At 42.8% G+C, this 18790-nt stretch overlaps 1 protein-coding gene across 5 annotated transcripts in view; it reads right to left on the bottom strand.

Moving 5' to 3' along the window:
* PDGFRA (platelet derived growth factor receptor alpha) overlaps positions 1-18321 on the bottom strand; it is a 49340-nt gene extending 31019 nt beyond the window's left edge. Inside the window, exons 1-3 of one of the 5 annotated variants that reach the window (XM_007496451.3) lie at positions 18040-18321; positions 4747-4807; positions 2742-3059 (exon numbers count right to left, since the gene is read on the bottom strand). In XM_007496451.3, the coding sequence (XP_007496513.1) occupies positions 2742-3059; positions 4747-4795 (367 nt within the window). In that variant the 5' untranslated portion in view covers positions 4796-4807; positions 18040-18321. Of the gene's footprint in view, positions 1-2741; positions 3060-4746; positions 4808-13606; positions 13868-14003; positions 14223-16755 lie in introns of those variants that run through there. The other 4 variants (XM_007496450.3, XM_056802617.1, XM_001363192.4 and 1 more) reach the window with 4 other exon arrangements.
* Positions 18322-18790: the final 469 nt, after the last annotated feature.

The raw sequence follows: 18790 nt of genomic DNA, 5'->3' as shown, positions 1-18790 counted from the left end.
GACAGGGCAGCTAGAAGATAGAGGACATGGAGAGGAATAAAAAGCCTGGAAAGTTAGAATCTGACTAGAATATAAATCACAGGACAAATAAACTTTTGTATTTGATTCTGGAGATAATATTGAGCAACTACAACTAATTAAATAGAGGGACCTCTAAGAAATGGGTCAAAGTGAGGAGAGACATAAGGCAGGAAAGCTCATTAGAAAGGTATTGCAAGTGGGCAGCTGGGTGGCTCAGTGGATTGAGAGCCAGGCCCAGAGATGGTAGGCCATCTCTGACCTCAGACACTTCCTATTTGTGTGATCCTGGGCAAGTCACTTAACCCCCATTGCCTAGCCCTTACACTGAATCTGCCTTGGAACCAATACATACTCTTGGTTCTAATATAAAACATATGGAAAGAGAGAAAGAAAAGAAACGTATTATAATAGTCCTGGTGAGAGGTGATGAAGACCTGGACAGTAATATCTGTGTTAAATAGGGATTATGTGAAAGATGTGGCAATGGATTGAATATGGAATGGAGTAAGGGTAGAGGGTGGAGGACCACCTTGAGTCATAAGTCTGGGTACCTGGGAAGATGATGGGGCCTTCAACAGTTATAGGAAATTGGGAAGAGGGGCAGATGAGGGGAAAAGACCCAACTGGGTTGGAATGCTGACTCAATCATTTTTTAGCTGCAGGAACATGAGCTAGTTATTTAACTGTTCTTTGCTAAAGTTTCCTCATCTTTAAAAAAGGCACAAGAAAGCATAAATTACACATTTCAAAAAATTGTTGTAAAGTATGTGCTTTAACTATTCAAAAGATTCCTATTAGAAAATGGAATTTGGTTTCTTTTCTTGGCTCTATCACCAAAATGCTATATGACCTTGGACACTTGTCTGATTGTCTCTTGGATAAAATGAGGGAGAAGCACTAGATAATCGGAGATTCCTTTCAGCTCTCAATTATTAGGATGTGAATAAACCTAAGATTCCCTAAGAAGAACAGTTAAAACTGCCTTTGAATCCCACAATCTGAACAGGAATAAAAGCATAATAATAAAAATCTGTTTTGTTTTGAAACTTCAGTTGCCTGTGGCCAGGTCTATGGAAATGAATACAAATAGTTTTATTTTTTAAGTAAAATTTCAAGTGGTAAATAGGATTTGTAATAACAATCAGACCAACATTTAATAAGGTCAGGGCTAGTCGACCACTGAGGGGCTAATGTTGTACAGTTTCAGTAAGTATTTCCTTTTCTAAAGAAAACCATCCACTTAATTTAATCTAACATGGTCACAGCTAGAAATTTTGGACCTTGGAGCAAAAATGCCAGAAAGGGCTTGCCTGCCCTTTATTAATCACAAAACAAAACAGATCTCTAGCTCCCTGGGTCAAAAAGGGTCTTCTTGGGTGGCATTGATGCCTGAGGAGAGAAAAGGAGGATTTTGATGTTCTCATGCAGAGAAAAACAAATTAACTCTTCACAAACTGATATGCCAAATAAGTCATCTTCAGTAAGGGGAGTTTCCCCAAACATTGAGAATGTTTAGCTAAAGTGAGCAATGCATATGAACACAGTGCTTTACACAGGTAGACTTAGGAGTCAATAAGAAATGGGCTGAATGAGAATTATGACATTGCTAGGAACCTCCTACCAAGGGTGTCCCTATCTTGTAACTTTCAGATTGGTCTCTTAGGGCCCTTCAGCCTCTAACTGCCAAGTAAGATGGGCACCACCTGCTTTGGCATCCTTTCACTTGGGTTGAAATGCTTAAGCTTTAATGGTTGGGGCTTCAAGGCATTTGTTCCTTAAGCAAAGTATCTTAATCATGCCCCACTACCCCCATGGAGTCCCCTTTTTCCTCTGCTTGACATTGGCATTATCTTTCCACAAAGATGTAATATTTTATAATAGTACTTTATGTTTCTAAGAAATATAACAAAAGCACTTCCACACCTATTACTTGATTCTTACCCTGTGAGGTAGCTAAGTATCATCCCCATTTTACAGATAAAGCAGCTAAGGCTATGCTATTCAGTGACTTCTCCAAGGTTATACTGTTCCTAGATGCTTGAACCAGGAGGGCTTCAGTTCCTAAATCTTGAACCCAGGTCTGCTTTCTGATTCCAAATTCAGTGATCTTTCCACCATACCACACTGCCTCTTTTTTCAAGCTGTGCAAGTTAAAAATAACAATATACTTTAGTATCCATGATGTACTTACTGAGAAGGAAACATTCAGTTCTATTCTATCCCCATAGAGATTCTGTGTAATCAATATTACACGAAATCATGGTCCATCTCTATCACCATTGCTATCTTTTGGTTCCAAATCGGTTATGGAGGAATGGAGAATGGAACAAGACTGAACAGAAATGGCAAGTGTAGGGAAGGAAGTGGTCTATATGTACTTAAGCTCCCTTCTAAAACTGAGTCAATGAATAGGATTCTTCTTCCTCTTAATCCTTGATTTCACAACTATAAAACAATAATAATAATGATAATAATCCTTTCTTTTCAGCAGCCTACTGTTTGGTCTCAGATCTTGAATGATTGGCTGTGTTCTGTGTATTAAGTCTGAAGAATACTGTGAGAATAAAGATGTAGGGAAGGTTGTATTTCAAGTCGTGATTTCTTCTTCCAGTGTTAATGGGTTCCCCTAAATCAACGTGCTTCCTGTAATTCAACTTTAATCAGCATATGAGACAGGGAAATGAAAAAACTGCTTGAGTTCAAGGCCTCCTGGCACTCACCTGGCACATAGATGTAGATATCTCTGCCTTCGATCTCCGTCTCCTCTGTCTGAGTATGGTTGTAATAACAAGTGTACAGCCCTGTGTGGACAGCTGAGGCATTGACCACTTCCAGGACCGTCACAAAAAGGCCACTGTTGTTCTCCTCATTTCTGACTTCTATTTTGTGGTCCTCTTCATCCTGCATGGGGTACTGCCAGCTCACTTCACTGTCCCCAGAGCATCTTAGGGTAAAAGATGAATGCAGCTGCACAACCTTTTCATCCTCATTCGGAAAGACAGTGGGTAATGGAAGCTGGCAAAATGCGAGCCACGGCCCTGTGAAAGGAAACCCGTTCTGAATGGGATGCTTCAAGAAAGGACAGTCTCACTGAGGGAGACTGTGGGAAGCAAAAGGAGCAGCTTATCCCGACAGGGACCCCTTCTATGTAAAGTTCGTTAGCATGGAACCCTACACAAGATCTAACTATAGCAGTCACAGCATCTGCAAGAAGGGCTCATTAAAATGTCTCTGAGATTCCCTTCCCTCCAATTCCCACGAAGCTTCCCAGATCCAAATCCCCTCTAAATTATATATGGATGTGTATAAATAAACATTAATATTTGATTCTGAGCTCAGTGTTATGCTACGGAATGCCCAACAAATAATAGGATTGAGCATTCATGGGCTCATTATGATGGAATTCTGTACAGAGAATCCCAGGGTCACATGGGATGAGAATTGGACCTGATGGACACCAACTGAACAAGCCTCATTTGTGTTTGCAAATTACACACATTATACTTGTTACAACTAACTTTGGCAAGCCTGCTCCATTCCAATTAATGCAAGAAAATAAAGTGGGGTGATAGGTCCTTTAATTGTGTGGTTCTACAATTAGTCCAAAGGGGAGGCCAAAACACCTGGATTCTATTCCCAAATCCATTTCTCTGCCTCCACTTTCAGGCTCTATTCTCCTAACCACAGAACTGATATGAAAAGCGACATTTTAAAAACATGAATTGGCTCTGTCCTTCTCCCTGAAGTCTACAGATGGAATTACACCCAAATGAAGGCTTTGGTGAGTGCTGTAAGTGTCAAGAGCATGTTTCTAGGCTGCTCGAAATTCATGCAAACACAGGTGATAATGGTGCAATGACCTGGAATTACTAAATCTTTTCCTCCTCCTCAACTCTACCTTAGGGACAAAGCCTACCACACCATCCACCAGAGGGAAGTTAGGGGCTTTAATTCTTTCAAACTACAGGGAAGATGGAATATTCCAGTGCTGTAGACCAAACATCTGGGTGATAGACAAAAAAATGTATGTCAATTACTCAGACATTCAACCTAAAAGTCATTCTTCTACAAGTGTGCTCCCTACCAAGAACCTCTTCACTTTCCTTGCCCAGCTTGTCATGTCATTAAGGTATTGATTAGAATCTGTCTTGGGGATTTTGAAGCTATTTTAAGTCTTCTTTTTACAAAGGTAAGCCAAAGGTAATGACGATGACGATGATGATGATAAAGATTTGGGGATGAGATTTTTTTTCATTGTTTATCTCCCTTGGATATCCTAGTATCTATCTGAACTGCCTCCAATAAAAACTCTGGGTCCCAGGGAGGTGAGAAATAAGAGAAACTAGCCCATTATTAGTAGCATTAGAACTTAAAATGTTCCAGTTATATACACACATTAAAATTGCATTTTGGTAGCCCTCATTGAAGTAGAAACTAGAAGATACATTGATGCCATAACAGTCAAAGTGTTTTCTAAAGTGAATATCAGAAATAATTTTCTAGAAAATTCAGGAAGGAATAAGCTACTATGGAAGGAGGAGAAGCTGAAAGCCTAAGTAATACAATCTCCTGTTCATATCTCCCTGGGCTCCTTGAATTAGCATTTAATTCCACACCTTTTTTCTTTGCCTGGATGAGTAACAAGATGAATATATCTAAAAAGCACCAATCTCAGTCAAGACTCACCACTAAAACACTAATACAAGGTAAAATAGGCATCCTTACCTGTAAGAAGACATCCCAGGACCAGCAATGCCCATGGGGAGGTACCCATAGCTGCGGAAAACTGAAATAGCAAAAGGTGAAACAAAAATGGAATTAGTTCTTAGATTCCAGTGTGATATCCAAAAACCTTTCAGCTCAGTGGTTTTCCCCCTGGAAGCCACACTACAATTCTGACAAAACCAGGCTAAGAAATGAATGAGAAACCAGGAAGAATGCAGGAGATTCTTTCCCATTCCACCATTTCCTTTGCCCTGGAAAAGAGCTTTTGTACTATTCGCTCAAGCTGGAAGTAAGAACTGAGTTGAATAGGTCTGAGCTAAATATAAATAAAGCTAAAGCTTAAGTTCTATGTAAAAAACTACAGCATTGGAAAGTCTTTATGCTCTAATTTTAACAGATTTTAATAGCACAACCTAACCCTATTTCACAATAGTGCAGGTAACATCATTTCTACTTAACCCATAAAAAAAAAAAAACAGAGTCTCAAAAAGATTGAATGGCTTGCCTGAGATGCTCCCACTGGTACTGGACTCATTCTTCTGTACCACATTGGCTCCCAACAAATTTATTACAGTCTTGATATTATTGATATATTTTTTATTTTTGTTAAACCCTTACCTTCTGTCTTTGAATCAATAATGTGTATTGGTTCCAAGGCAGGAGAGTGGCTAGTCCAATGGGGGTTAAGTGACTTGCCCAGGGCCACACAGCTGGGAAGTGACTGAGGCCAGATTTGAACCTAGGACCTCCCATCTCTAGGCCTGGCTCTCAATTCACTGAGTCACCCAGCTGCCTCCTTATTATTGATATTATTAAAATCTTAATGACTAATTAAAATGATTTGGTCTCTCCAAATAATTAAAACAAAATACTCTTCTGATTTTCTAATTTTTGTCTTTGGCAATTGAGTATAATTTTTAATTTATTCATTCAATGTAATATATTCTATTGGGTACTCAGTTCCTTGACCATTCTAAATTCTTCTTAAAAGTGCAAAATGAAGCAAATGGAGCTAGAAAAAACAATATATGGGAGCACTTAGAAGTCAGAATGGACAGAGTGCCAGACCTGGAGTAAGGAGGACCTGGATTCAAATCTGATTTCAAAAACTTCTTGGCTATGTGACCTTGGACAAGTCACTTAAGATTGTCTAGTCAGCCCTTTAGTCATAGAATAGATACTAAGACAGAAAGTAAGAATTTTTTTTAAAGCAAACAAAAAACCCCAAACCAGTATATATGTGCAATATACCCAGGCAACAATGGGAAATGGATCAGTACAAAGTCACTGAAATCAAATTTTGTGAAATTCTAAGATCTATGGTTCCAAACAGCTTTGCGAGGCCATCATCTCCCTTCCACTTCTTTGCAATGTTTGGGATCTATGAGGTTATATAATAATGTCAACTCTTTTCAATCTGTTGGTTCATTTTAATGATTATTTTCTCTTCCCTTTTCTTTTTGAAAAGATGTTTGTTATAAGGAATTGCTCTCTGGGAAAGGGCTGAGAGAAAAGGCTAGGAGAAGTAAAATAATAGTTATTTGATTTAAAAAAAAAACTGGGGTTGCCAGGTGGCACAGTGAATAGAATATCAGAGTCAGAAATGCTGTAGTTTAAATCTGACCTCAGACACTTTCTAACTGTGTGACCCTGGGCAAATCACTTAATCCTGTTAGCCTCAGTTTCCTAATCTAGCTGGAAAAGAAAACAGCAACCCAGTCCAAAATCTTTGCCAAGAAATTTGGACATGACTGAAATGATTGAACAGCAACATTAAATAAAACTGAATTCTCTGGCACCATAACAGGAAGGCAAATGAAGTTGATTTTTCTGCACTTCCCATTTCTTTCCCCATTTTAATCCAAATAAATATGAATTCTTTTTAGTTCAAGGGTGGCCATAGAAACATTCAGATGTTTTAAATTCACAAAGAATCTCCCTTGACATACCACAAAGAGTATTAACAGCAACCAATTTAATATAATAATCTTTTAATAAGTACCTGCTAGGTGCAGAGCACTCACTGGACTATGGGCTGGTTGGGATACAAATGGTATACACAAGTCATTGCCCTGCTTTCTTGGAGTCCACAATCCATAAGAAAGATAGAACCAGCCCAAATTATTCAAATGAAAACAATGCAAAATTAAAATGCAGTATTTTAATTTTGTATTGTTTTCATTTGAATCAGAGGAGACCTAGTCAAACCTTGCAAAATCTGAGCTAAATCTTAAAAATTAATTAAAACCTCAGCAAGTATAAATTGTGAAGAAAGCCTTCTTCTGGTCCTCAAAAACAATAGCAGCAAAGACACTGAGGCAAAAATATTTCAAACAGTGCCAGGAAAAACAATGACGCAAGAGTTTATCAAACATGTAAGTGAGATGGCATATACTACAATTTGACTAAAAGAGAATACAGGGTGTTCCCCAAACTGTCAAACTATGAAAGTACCAAAACCACCCTAAACCTTTTTGGCATACTCTGTAACTAGGGGTAAACACAGATCATAAAGGCCCTGAATGCCAAGGGAAGGGACGGAAGGATTTGATCTGAGCTGTGTTGGAGTAAATCTATTCTGGAAGAAGTGTGATGTGTGATGTGGGGGAAGGAGGGGGAGACTGAAAAACCCTATATAATAATCTCCATTTTTTGCTGCTTATAGCTTTCCAAATCTCCAAATTTCTGGATTACATTTTTCCATGTTTATTGTCATCAATTATATCCAAAAGTGCAATGTAAGCCTTCTTGATATACTTTAAAGAAGAAATTGTTTAAAGACACTAAATTTGCTCGAGAGTATCATTTAATAAGGGACTCTATTCTTTACTAACACTGGAAAAGTTTCCTTGGAATTAACTGAAGGTTTTGCTGCCAGTGTCCAAATTTGTTGAAAATTTCACAAACACATAAATCAGGAAAGCTGGAGCCACTAAGTACTCCTTAAAGACTCCTGTGACACAGGATGTTCTCACATGTTCCAGGTACATTTGGGGCCTCAGAGTAGAACTTAAAGCACATTCAGTCAATATGGAGCCAGGAACCCTACATTCTGAGTCCTGTAAATAATGAATGAATACCACTGTATGCTACAGGAAGACAGCAGGGCAGAACAGTTTCCATCCCAAAACAGAAGACAGAAAAAGATGGAGGAAAAGGAGAAGGGGAAGCCTCGGTAACAGAAGAGGGAGAGAGAGAAACAAGAAACATCTGAATATATAGTAAAGATTGGTCAAGTGGTCCTGGCAGTCATTGTAGCTTCCCTATCCCTATTCTTAGAAACTCAATGAAAATCTCTATCCCTTTTTTCCTTAATTTTGTTATCCTCCCTCTCCATTTCACTGCCCCCCTCCACAACACACAAATCAAATTCTTAATTCTTCATAGAAAAACAATTAGGAAAGCAATTAGATCTTCAAGCACTAACGTTCTGCTAAAATCAGAAATCTATTAGCATTGTTGTTATTTTGGCGGGTTGGTACTCCAGGGTTACATGGAGCCCAGTATGTAAAGGACTAGAGAAATAGGGACTTTGGACAGGATATACTTTTCTGAATCCTAGGATCACTGCTTTAGAGATGGAAGAGCTTTTTGGAGACCAACAAGTCCAATTGCTTATTATAGATGAGGAAACTCAGCCCTAGAGAGGTGAAATTATTTGTCCAATGGATGCGGATCTTTCACATCAGTGTATTTATGGCTTGATTCTGGGGGTTTGTGTACATTTGTACAGTGCTGAAAATGATATATTTGATCCTCTCAGACCAACCTAGTCAGGGCTGGTTTCATCATTTGCATTTTACCAATATATTAAGAGATATTTTAAGGCTTTGCCTAGAGCTCCTCAGCAAACTACTGGGAGAGTTGCTGCCTAAGAGATCAGATCTTCTGATTTTTAGTCCAGGGTGCTTTCCACCAGGGAAGAAAATAAGGACAAGAGAAATGAGAGAGGGGGCAACTGGGTAGTTCAGTAGATTGAGAGTCAGGCCTAGAGATTGGAGATCCTAGGTTCAAATCTGGCCTCAGACATTCCCTAACTATGTGACCCTGGGCAAGTCACTTAACCCTCATTGCTTAGCCCTTACCATTCTTCTGCCTTGGAACCAATAAATAGTATTGATTCTAAGACAGAAGGTTAGGGTTTTTGAGATAGAGAGAAAGAAATAAGGTGGGGGCTCTTACAACAATGACCATTGTGGAAGTGTTTCATATGATAATAAAAATAAAATTTAAAAATAAAATAAAATGAGGAAGTTGGACTAGGAAAAAAAAGGTATTTGTCCAAGGTCAAACGGGTAGAATTTGAACCCAGTCTCTGGCTCCAATACCACGCACTGTCCTCAGGGTGTTGTCTATTGCTTATTTTTCATACAAGCTTGGCAAATTCAACTCAATCTAATTCAGCATTTAGTTAAAGGATATACAGCACTGGCCATTGGTGGTAGGTGGGGAGGCCAATGTTTACAAAGTGAGGATGGAGGATAACTGTAACAGGGCTCCTGGTTTAGAGCCTCTTCTAAATACATATATCAATATGTATCTTCTGCCTAGCTAAGAAGGCACAGCCTAGAGCAACAGTAATGTCTATATTGTGGTCTAACCAGATTGTTCAAGAAATACTAACTACGTGGACCCCCAGAGTGCTCAGTAGATTACGGACTGTTTTTTCCTATTGATTTAACTGTTTTGATTGGGGAAGGGGGAGAATGTATCAAGCAGATAGTAGCCTTAATGCCATCTCTGCTGGTGCCTGATCACTTTTTTTTTTTCTGAGTTGCAGAAGCCAGATTTCTAACTGGCTGATTTCCATCAGGAAAAATGTGTTTCTGTTTGTGTTGGGGCTGAGGGGCTGGATGGGGTAGAGTAGTTTATAGGGGAGAGCAGTTCCCTGATATAAAATACTAGGGTCCTCCTGTTTATTCTGAGCCAAAAATGCATGAACGATAATCTAAATGTCTCCGATATGTCCCACACCATTTCCTAATGTAAATTGTGGCGCTTTTCCCCTCTACCCCTCACAACAGGGGGAGAAAACACAATACAGTCACACAGTGTTAGCTGGCTGGCAATGCACTGGGATGCTGACAATTCTGTGTGCAATGGGGCTTCCACACTGTGGCCAGCACAGCATGCCAGCCAAGCTGAGCCTGGCTAGTCTTATTTACTACAATTAGCAGTAATGGCCTATGTGTTTATGTATCAACCTCCCACTGATAATAGACTTAGGGAACTTCAAAGAGGTCCTCCAGAGCCAGCCTCCTTTCTTGGTTTTACCACATTTTGATCCTGTATTTCTTTAGATAGACTTACTCACTATACATCTTTAAAGCATTCCCAGGCTTAAAGGAGTGACTGATTGCTCATGGGCCCCTGCTCTGCAGATAGTCTTACCCTTTCCAGACTCTGCCAGATTTCCCTCTGCATTTTTCAGATAGAGAAATTCAAATGCCCCAGTATGTGATTCAAAAACATTGAAAATGAGCAAGGAAGCAGACCTCATTGAAAAGAGTTAATGCTGAACATCAACATATATTTACTTTTAAAGCTTGTATTCCCAAGAGAGTTGGTAGCCCTCCAAAATCTAAGTCTATTATAAGCATCTTGCATTCACAGATATGCCTCAAAGGTACACACTGCTAGCTTTCCCCAAGGCTAAGGAGAACCAACAATTGAGACCTTGGAATCATGTACCAGTTGATAATAGAAATCTCTAGGGAGTTAGAACTCTTCCTATTCTGTACTTTCTGAGATGAGGATAAGACACTGTACAAAATTGTCTAGCATCTTTATGAATTTTTCTACCATATTACCCACTCATAAAGAAGATGCATAAAATATAAACAAGTAGGGCAATTAAGTGGCTCAGCGGATAAAGAGCCAGGCCTGGAGATGAGAGGGTCTTGGGTACAAGTCTGGCCTCAGGTACTTCCTAGCTCTGTGACGCTGGGCAAGTCACTTAATTCTGACTACCTAGCCCTTTCCACTCTTCTGCTTTGAAATGGTTACTCATTATTGGTTTTAAAAAGGTAAGGTTTTTTGTTTTTTTTTTTTAACACAAGCAATTGTAATGGCAGAAAAAAAATAAACGCTATTGATTAGTTTAGGAAGTAAAATCATGTTTCAGAAATCAGGATGTCATCAGAATTTTGTTTTAAAATCTTTATGATTTCTCTAGTGTCAACCAAATGCTAGACTCCAGGTAGGATATGGTATAGACAAGCCACAGGATTCCTTTCTTGAGGTGCTCATGAGACAAAGAGGCAATTCAACATCTGGGAAGAGAGTTAGACCTCTGTAATCATTTAACCTCCTGGGTCTTTGTGCCCTCCCCCATTTCTCTCATTCTTACTTTCTTCCCCAGTGGAAAGCACCCTGGTCTAGAAATCAGAAGATCTGATCTCTTAGGCCAGCAGCTCTCCCAGTAGTTTGCTGAGGAGCTCTAGGCAAAGCCTTAAAACATCTCTTAGTATATTGGTAAAATACACATAATGAAAGCAGCCCTGACTAGGTTGGTTGGGGGGTGAGAATCAAATGTCTAGTTTTCAGCACTGTACAGATGTAAGCTATCATAAATATTGTAATCGTACTGATCTCTCTCCAGGCCTGAAGTGGTCAATAAAAGAACAATATCTAAGAAGAGCCCTGCACAGCCCCATCAAGAGAACACAGACATGGAAACAAATGTGCTTAGCACTTTACTGCCATTAAGTTCTCTAACCTGTCAAGGAAGCCAATCATCTCTGCCAAACACAAACAAACAAAACCATGGAAAAATCCATCTAAAAGCACTGCAAAAATCTCAAACCATAGAAAAGCAATTAAGAAAAATAATTTTTTAAGGAAAAAAAATTTTTTTTCATTTTAAGGAAAAAATGGAGGCATGCTTTGCATAATACCAAAAAAGGTAACTTCAAATAATTAACTAATGAAACAGCAAGAATACAGGGGCTAAGGAATATTGACTTTCTCCTCCCACCACTACTACAGACAAAAACCATTAAATTTCAAGGGAAACTATGATTTTTTAAAACAATGATTTCACCAAGAACCAGATTCCCAAAGGTTCCTCTAATTTCAGCTCCCCTGAGCTAATTCCAAATATGAAAATTAGAGGGCTTTGGTTTGGTTTTGTTGTTTTTTCAATCCAAGAGTTCTGCTCAATCTAAGACAATTTCAGACTAGCACCTAGAGCCTAAGTCTAGATTAGCTGCTGTTCCTCCAGTCTTCCAATCCTCCCCAAGCCTTTAACTTTCCTGGGTCAGACCTTGCATTCATCTGCTTGCATGCTTTCTTTTTGTTTTGTTTTGCTCTCGCAGAGCTCCTGTTATACATTCCAGTGATGGGTAGGGGTGGGGTGGGTCCTGTATTTTTATGCTGAAACATTTTTTGGAAATTTCTCCACTGTCACTCCAAACAGTTCAGCCTCAGAGACTAGAATATTTCCTTTGGACTGAATCAACTCTGGACTCCTAACAGAAAAGTTAGTTATTAGCAATTTAGAGAAATAACGAACCCTTGCGGTCACCACATAACAAACAGAGGAATCGTAATGCCTTTTTTTTTTCTCTGACCAAGTAAAATTAAATCCCCATCATTCATTACTTGGTCGAATTGTTTTCTAAACTAGTCATTCCCTGCCCCCCTCTCCCTTTAACGGCTCACCCGCTGTTCATGCAAATGACCACATGATGGCAGCATTGAATCACAAATGTATGCTGCAGACGGTAGGGTGCATCTTCAGGTAGGCAAAAGCAATGTTAATGAAGATGGTTTTCCCCAGAACCCAAATTCACCTCTTTTCGAAGATTTAGCTTTGAAATGAAACGTCAAGCCAAATTTCCAGGTAAGGATTGGAGTATAAGGCGAGAAAGCCGATTCCAAGAATCTGTCTTAAACCTCAAAAAGGTCCCGGTAAAATTCTTAATGGAATGTAGCTACTACTCTGGACTGCCTGGTGGCACCGGACTCCCTGGCGACTCGATAAATCTCCTCTTGGGCCATCATCATTAAAAGGCTCAAGAAGAGACAAGCATTCTTAGACAGAGGGCAAATCACTTCTAAGCTTTCCTCCTAGTTGGTGCCTTCCTTCATTGGAAACCATGGACTCCGTCCCTCCCACCCCAACTGCTTCCTCATCTAAAGAGCAAAACAGAAGAGTTTCCCATTAGCCCATCCACGCGCCCCACACGTCCAACAGTAAAAAATCCAACCATCTGAGGTTTGAGTAGGAGTCTTTTCCCGCTGGACAGATTCTACACGCCTTCAGCAGCTTAAATGAGCAAAGGAAGGTGAACATTTGCGTTTTTCCACTCTCAAGGGAGAGACAGCAAGGGACCGAGATTGGGAAAGTCTTGGAGTTGGGGATTGTTGTTGCAACAACTGAAAGACGCCGCTTCCCCTGGAGTCCAGGAGTTACCCAATCTGGTTCACACACCATTGTAAACCGTAATAAAACTACGCAGCGGGAGACGGGACAGGCCGCCCCGGCCGGCTCCAAAAACCGCTGGCTGATTGGAAACGACTGTTCCCCTTGCACAATAATGTAAGATCGTAAAAAAGGAACAGACTGATGGAAAAGGGAAGGAGAACTGGAAGGAATTCGAAAACAATATTGGAAAAGGCGTGGGGAGATGGTGGTCGTGAGCTTTCATTCCCCAGGTTGCATCAAGACTCCCCTCCTTCTCCTTCCCCTCCCCAAGCAATTCCCACTCGGCCTCTGCACTTTCCATTCCCCCCAGCCTGGAGCTCCCTGGGATACTTTTCTGGGCGCGGCCCACCCCAACCCCCTTTGCATTCACTCCGTGCCAATTCTAACCAGTACACCTGGCCACCGTGACCGAATTTCTTACCCAGTTCTTACATTTATTCCATCCAGTCCATTCCACCAAGAGCGGAATCCAAGCCCCTTAATAACAGAATCTAGGAATAGTAGGGCTGCCTCTTCTCGAAAGTAGCGGGCACTCACTGGACCGCCCGCTAGAGGGCAACGCAGTACCACGAACCCTACCCCAGGATAGCTCGCTCTCCAGTCCTCGACAGCGTAGAAAGACTGGACAAGAAACCCACAGACTGCCCTTCCCAAGAGAAATAACACGCTGGCACCGTCCAGCCGCGCCGCCGCGCCACATCACCCAGGCACCAGCCACAGCACTATCCTCCCACCCCGCCGGCCCATCTCCAGAACACTTCTTCTAACTGACCCCCTCCCACCCACTGCCTCCTTGGAAGCCCCCCTCCCCTCTGCACCGCCCTCTTGCCTCCTGCGGTTGGGCTCAATTACGCTGGCTCCACAGTCACCCCCACACAGCCCCCAGGCCACCGCCTGCACTGCGAGTCCGAGGGCTGCTCAGAGCCGTCTCAGCACTTCTGCTGCCGCGCCTTAGGCAGGATGTGTGCAGTTTGCATTGTTTTCTGCTGAGACCTCAGAGAAAGGAGATTGGACGGTGGAGGGGGGCGGTCGAGTTTAGGGTTACAGCTTTGTACACAAGCGCCTCCTGTAGACCTTAAAGTACTAGGAACGGGGGGGGGGGGGGGTGAGAGGGACTAGAAGAGAAATACTGTTTGGGTTCCCAGCGGAGCGCTAAGCCAAGAGAAAGGCAAAACTGACCGCTCCACGAAGGGCCAGTGGTTTCTCGGATTGCCACACTTCTAAGTACCCTACATCCATCCACCCAGCATGTATTAAGCTCCTTCTATATGTACTCTATCCTTTCTCTCCAGACTTGGCCACTCTCCTCTCCAACAACTCCTGGAGAAAAGGGGCTGTTATTGTTTGCATTTCTTTGTATTATTCCCAGGACAGGGCCTAGCACACAGTAGGCTCTTAACGTTAGCTGCCTGATTAAACATCCCTACAAAGCTGAGATTTTCGTGTTCCGTGCCTCCTCCAAACGGCGAAAGGATAGTTCAGGACGTCTTAGGCCCCCACCCCAGGACACTGGGTTTGTAAGGAGAGAATGGGAAGCGTTTAATATCCACACTTTAAGCTCTCCAATCCCACTCTGCAGTGTCATGGATTATCGAGACAAAAGCGGAGATTCAATCAAACTTATACACCGGTCGATTCAAATGTAATATAGCAACGGGCAGACTTAAACTCGATAAGTTTAAGGAGTAAGATTCAAGCAAGTTCAAGAAGCAAGACGCATCCGAAGACCTACTCCCCGCGGGTGGGAGAGGGAGAAAGGAAAGACTGTGGCTCCCTGACTGTGCCTGCCTTAGATGCTGGCCTCGTCAACAGGATGAAATACTCCCACAGTTGCTGCCTCCTGGGCTACAGCCAGGCTAGAGCCAATCTCACCCTGGGTTGCTAAATTTTCTTCCCACAAAGCTCGTGATTTCCCCCTTTAAATATAGAACGAAAAGGAGGGTTCTCACTCCAGTTGGAAGAGCAGCCAGAAAGGGGGACCCAGGGCCCTGGCACTCGCTCTACTAGCCGATGAGCCCCAGGGGGCGCACTTCTCCACCCCATTCGGCGCCAGTGGCGTTCCCAAACTAGAAACTCTATTCCTTACTCCTCCCTTCCCCTCCCTACCTCGGGTCCCACAGCTGGACGCGCCTCAGCGCTGTTGTGGTTTGGGCGTTTGGGGGGGGGGGGGAATGGGGGAGTAGGTAGGGGGTCGGAGGGGAGCAGAGTTTTTATCTGCTCAGAAAAAAAACAAAACAAAACGGACTCGTCCTTCGAAGAGCAGATGCCCTGAGCCGAAAGGCATTAGGCAGTCACACTTTTCGGTCTTCTTCCCTTCCCTGTTCTCAGTCTCGAATTTAAACTGCATTTTAGAACCAAGAGCCAGCAGGAATCTGAGTTTGGACAGAGAGGCAAAGTGGAGGTTAGGCTACCCATATTTTCTAAGCCAATGAGTAAAGAAAAGGAACATTGTGGCTATCTGGAAGAAGGCGTTTTAATGTGGGACGGCGGGTGGAGAAGAGGAGAGATTGGGAGACTCTGGCCTTTAAGACGTCTAAATCTAAGGCATGCTGTTCTAGAGGGGGGAAATTAAGGCAGCTGATGTTTGTGATTCCCCTGAACCTCCCCTTTCTTCACTCCATCCTCCCCACCTTCCCGCCCTTGGGGGCAGGGAGGGACTTGTGTTGTGCAGCTGAAGCCCATGGACTGCTCTCTCTCCATTATACCCTATATCCCTTTCCACTCTGTCCAAATTGCTGTCCAGTTCTATTCTGGAGTGATTACGGACTTGAAGCGATTCGTCAAAAAAAGTTGAGCAATCCACGGGCTAAAAAATCAAAACCCCATTTCCCAGGCCACCCTGCCGCGAGTTTTTTTTCCCAGGGAAAGCCATCTCAGTAGTAAAGGCATCGTTTTCCTCACCCCGGGTATAGTTCTGCCCAAAGGACAGGCGTCTAACCCTTTCTCCCACCCCCTTCGGTCCTCTCCTTTCCTCCCTATACTCCAGAATTCGGGTCTGACAAGCTCTCCTTGTTGGTGCTTCGGTGAATTCCCAGATATCCCAAAACAGAAGGAATGAGTGACTTGGAGAAGGGTTCGAGGTGGTCCCGTAGTCCAGAGAGGAGGTTCCAGAAGACCAGAGCTTGACCGCCCTAGAAACTCGGTTACCTCAAGTCAAGGCAGCCACAAGGATCAGAATCTATCTCTCTCTGGGCGCTGCCTGCAAGCCTCCCTGAAGGACACACAACAGCTGAGGCCAATTGTTTCCGACTATAGCGCCCGCGCCCAGGCGCTTTGTGGAGAACTTAATCTCACGTGTAAAAGCCGATTTACATGGGGATAGACGGGCATAAAGGAAACGTGCGACGGAAGGGGCCAAAAAACGGGCTCTGGGGAGATTTAGAATAGACAGTGGGGATCGGGGAAAGGGCAAAAAGGGAGGCTAGGCACCCGGGAAGGAAGTGCCACGAGTCTTAAAAGAGAAGAGTCGCGCGCAAGGGCCAAGGCCAGGGGCCCTGGACCAAGGGATGGAGGGCCTATTTAAGTTTTTTAAAAAGTGGCTGGGTGGACCACAGAGGCCCGCCCCATTGTTCATCTCTTACCTTGCGCAAAAAGTTTCTCAGCTCTTAGTCCTCCCCTAAACTCCCCACATGTAGTTGCTTGGAGAAATTATCCGGCACTTTTCTGGCTTTTTTCCTACTTTCCTTCCTGTTGCCGTAGTTTGCCAGAGGATCCCAGAGAACGACAATACTCCAGTATAAAATGTTTTTTTAAAAAAATACACTCCCAAAACGAATAATAATAATGACTCTTGGAAAAGAGCCGGATCGCAGCTCGAAATTCCTCAAATCCTAGGTTTCTGGAATGCGGTACGACGACGGCTTCTGCTCTCTCTTCCAAATGTGTTTGTCATTAATGCCAGAACTCCTTCCCCCCGCCAGTCAGACAGACAGCCAATGCCGCCGCCTCTTCCAGACCAGATCCATCATCCATCCAACCATTCCTCGGAGGAGGGAGCCCTTTATCACTGCGAAGCTGGGAACTTTTTCTTTGACGCCTTAGGAGCCCCTGGCTAAAAGGCGGGAGAGTGCCCCCCTAAACTTCGACCCCCGCCCCAGCCCTAAGCGAATTACCCCGGAGCGCTTGGCAGCCGCCGCAGCTCCCCAGAGTCCAAGTCCTCGTTGCAGTGTGGAGCGCCGTCCAGCAATTACTAACGCACCCCTGGCGCCCGGTCCTCCAACCAGTCCGTATATCCAAGGTCCCAGGTTACCTCCAGCAAAGCCTTTCTCACCCAGTCACACCACTCACTCTTTCCCCCTTCTCACAAAATCTGCCTCCCTTCTCCAACTCTCCCGGAACTACCCTGGACCTCCCTCGACAGAGCGGGCAGCCTACATCCACCAAACCGCCGAGAGGACTTAAAACACTAATTAAAAACATGCCATCTCCCAGGAATGGTCGGTCACCAGGAGCAAGGCAAAAATACGATATTCCTTCCAAACCCGCCCCCTCAAAAAAAAAAAAAGGCAAAACACCAGATTAAAGCGCCTCGGTGCCTTCTGAAATAATGCCCTCTCCCTACCTCAAAATGAAGATGAAATAATCAAGTTTTTATAAGAGAGGGGAAAGGAGGCTAGAAAAATATGTTTTTAATGGCTCAATAAAAAAATTTTTTTTTCAATCCTCAAGCTCTTTCCTCCCAAGTTATTTTGCTTCCCGACTTGGTCAGGTTTACTTAGGGTAAATTACTCTCTGAAAGCAGAAATCAGCTCCAGCATTTTTTCCCATCGCCAAAGTTTGTGAAGTTACATTTCTTCCAGCCTCAAAACCTAACTTTCCCTGTAAGGAAAACAAAGTCAAAAATTCAAAAATGTGTCCTCCCTTACCTTCTCTTCTCTATGTTAGTCCGCAATGAAAATCATATACAGTAAAAACATATATGCCTATCTCCTGTAACTTCCCCCCTCTTGTTTCCTCCTCTTGTTTCTTTCTCTCCTAGCTGAAACTGAAATGGGCTCAAACCCCGCGTTTTGTAATAGATTCAATGTTAAAGTCTATCCTAAAACTAATCATTTGCTCTAAGTAAATAGCTGTCAGGAATGAAGCCCCCTCCAACCTTCTTCAAAATAAGAGTCTCCTTCGCACATTTGGAGTTTGGAGACGCTCTGCCTACAGCTTTGGGTGTTCCCTGTTGCCTTTTACTCAGGCAGGGGGTCCACCTCCAGCCTACAATCTTTATCAACAACTGGGTGGGGGGAGGGACGAATTGGCCATATGGGTGCAGGGTGTGGGGGGATGCATCTTCATAGTCTTGCACTGCAGGAGGAAAAGTTTCATTAAAATACAAACTGCTCCCAATTTCATGAATGAGCTCTCTGCACACTTAGGGAACTTTACTGCTTTATTTTTTCGGAGGGAGGGGGGCGGTGAGTGTAATTGTTTTAAATGTTATTTTGTGGATACAGTCGGCAGAGCAAACAAATTATATAGAAGAATAACATTTCGTGGGGCTAGATTCTAGAAGTGTGCTAAAGATTCGTGGCTCGCACATAGTCGCTGTTACTTTGACCCTGGGTTTTTAGGACATCAAGTAGTGTGGATGCTAATCCTCTAATAGCATTAGGAAAAATGTTTTGG

Source organism: Monodelphis domestica, chromosome 6, assembly GCF_027887165.1.
Source record: "Monodelphis domestica isolate mMonDom1 chromosome 6, mMonDom1.pri, whole genome shotgun sequence".
Taxonomy (NCBI): Eukaryota; Metazoa; Chordata; class Mammalia; order Didelphimorphia; family Didelphidae; genus Monodelphis; species Monodelphis domestica.
The sequence above is the reverse complement of the archived record's forward strand: the minus strand, read 5'-3'. Positions and strand labels throughout refer to the sequence as shown.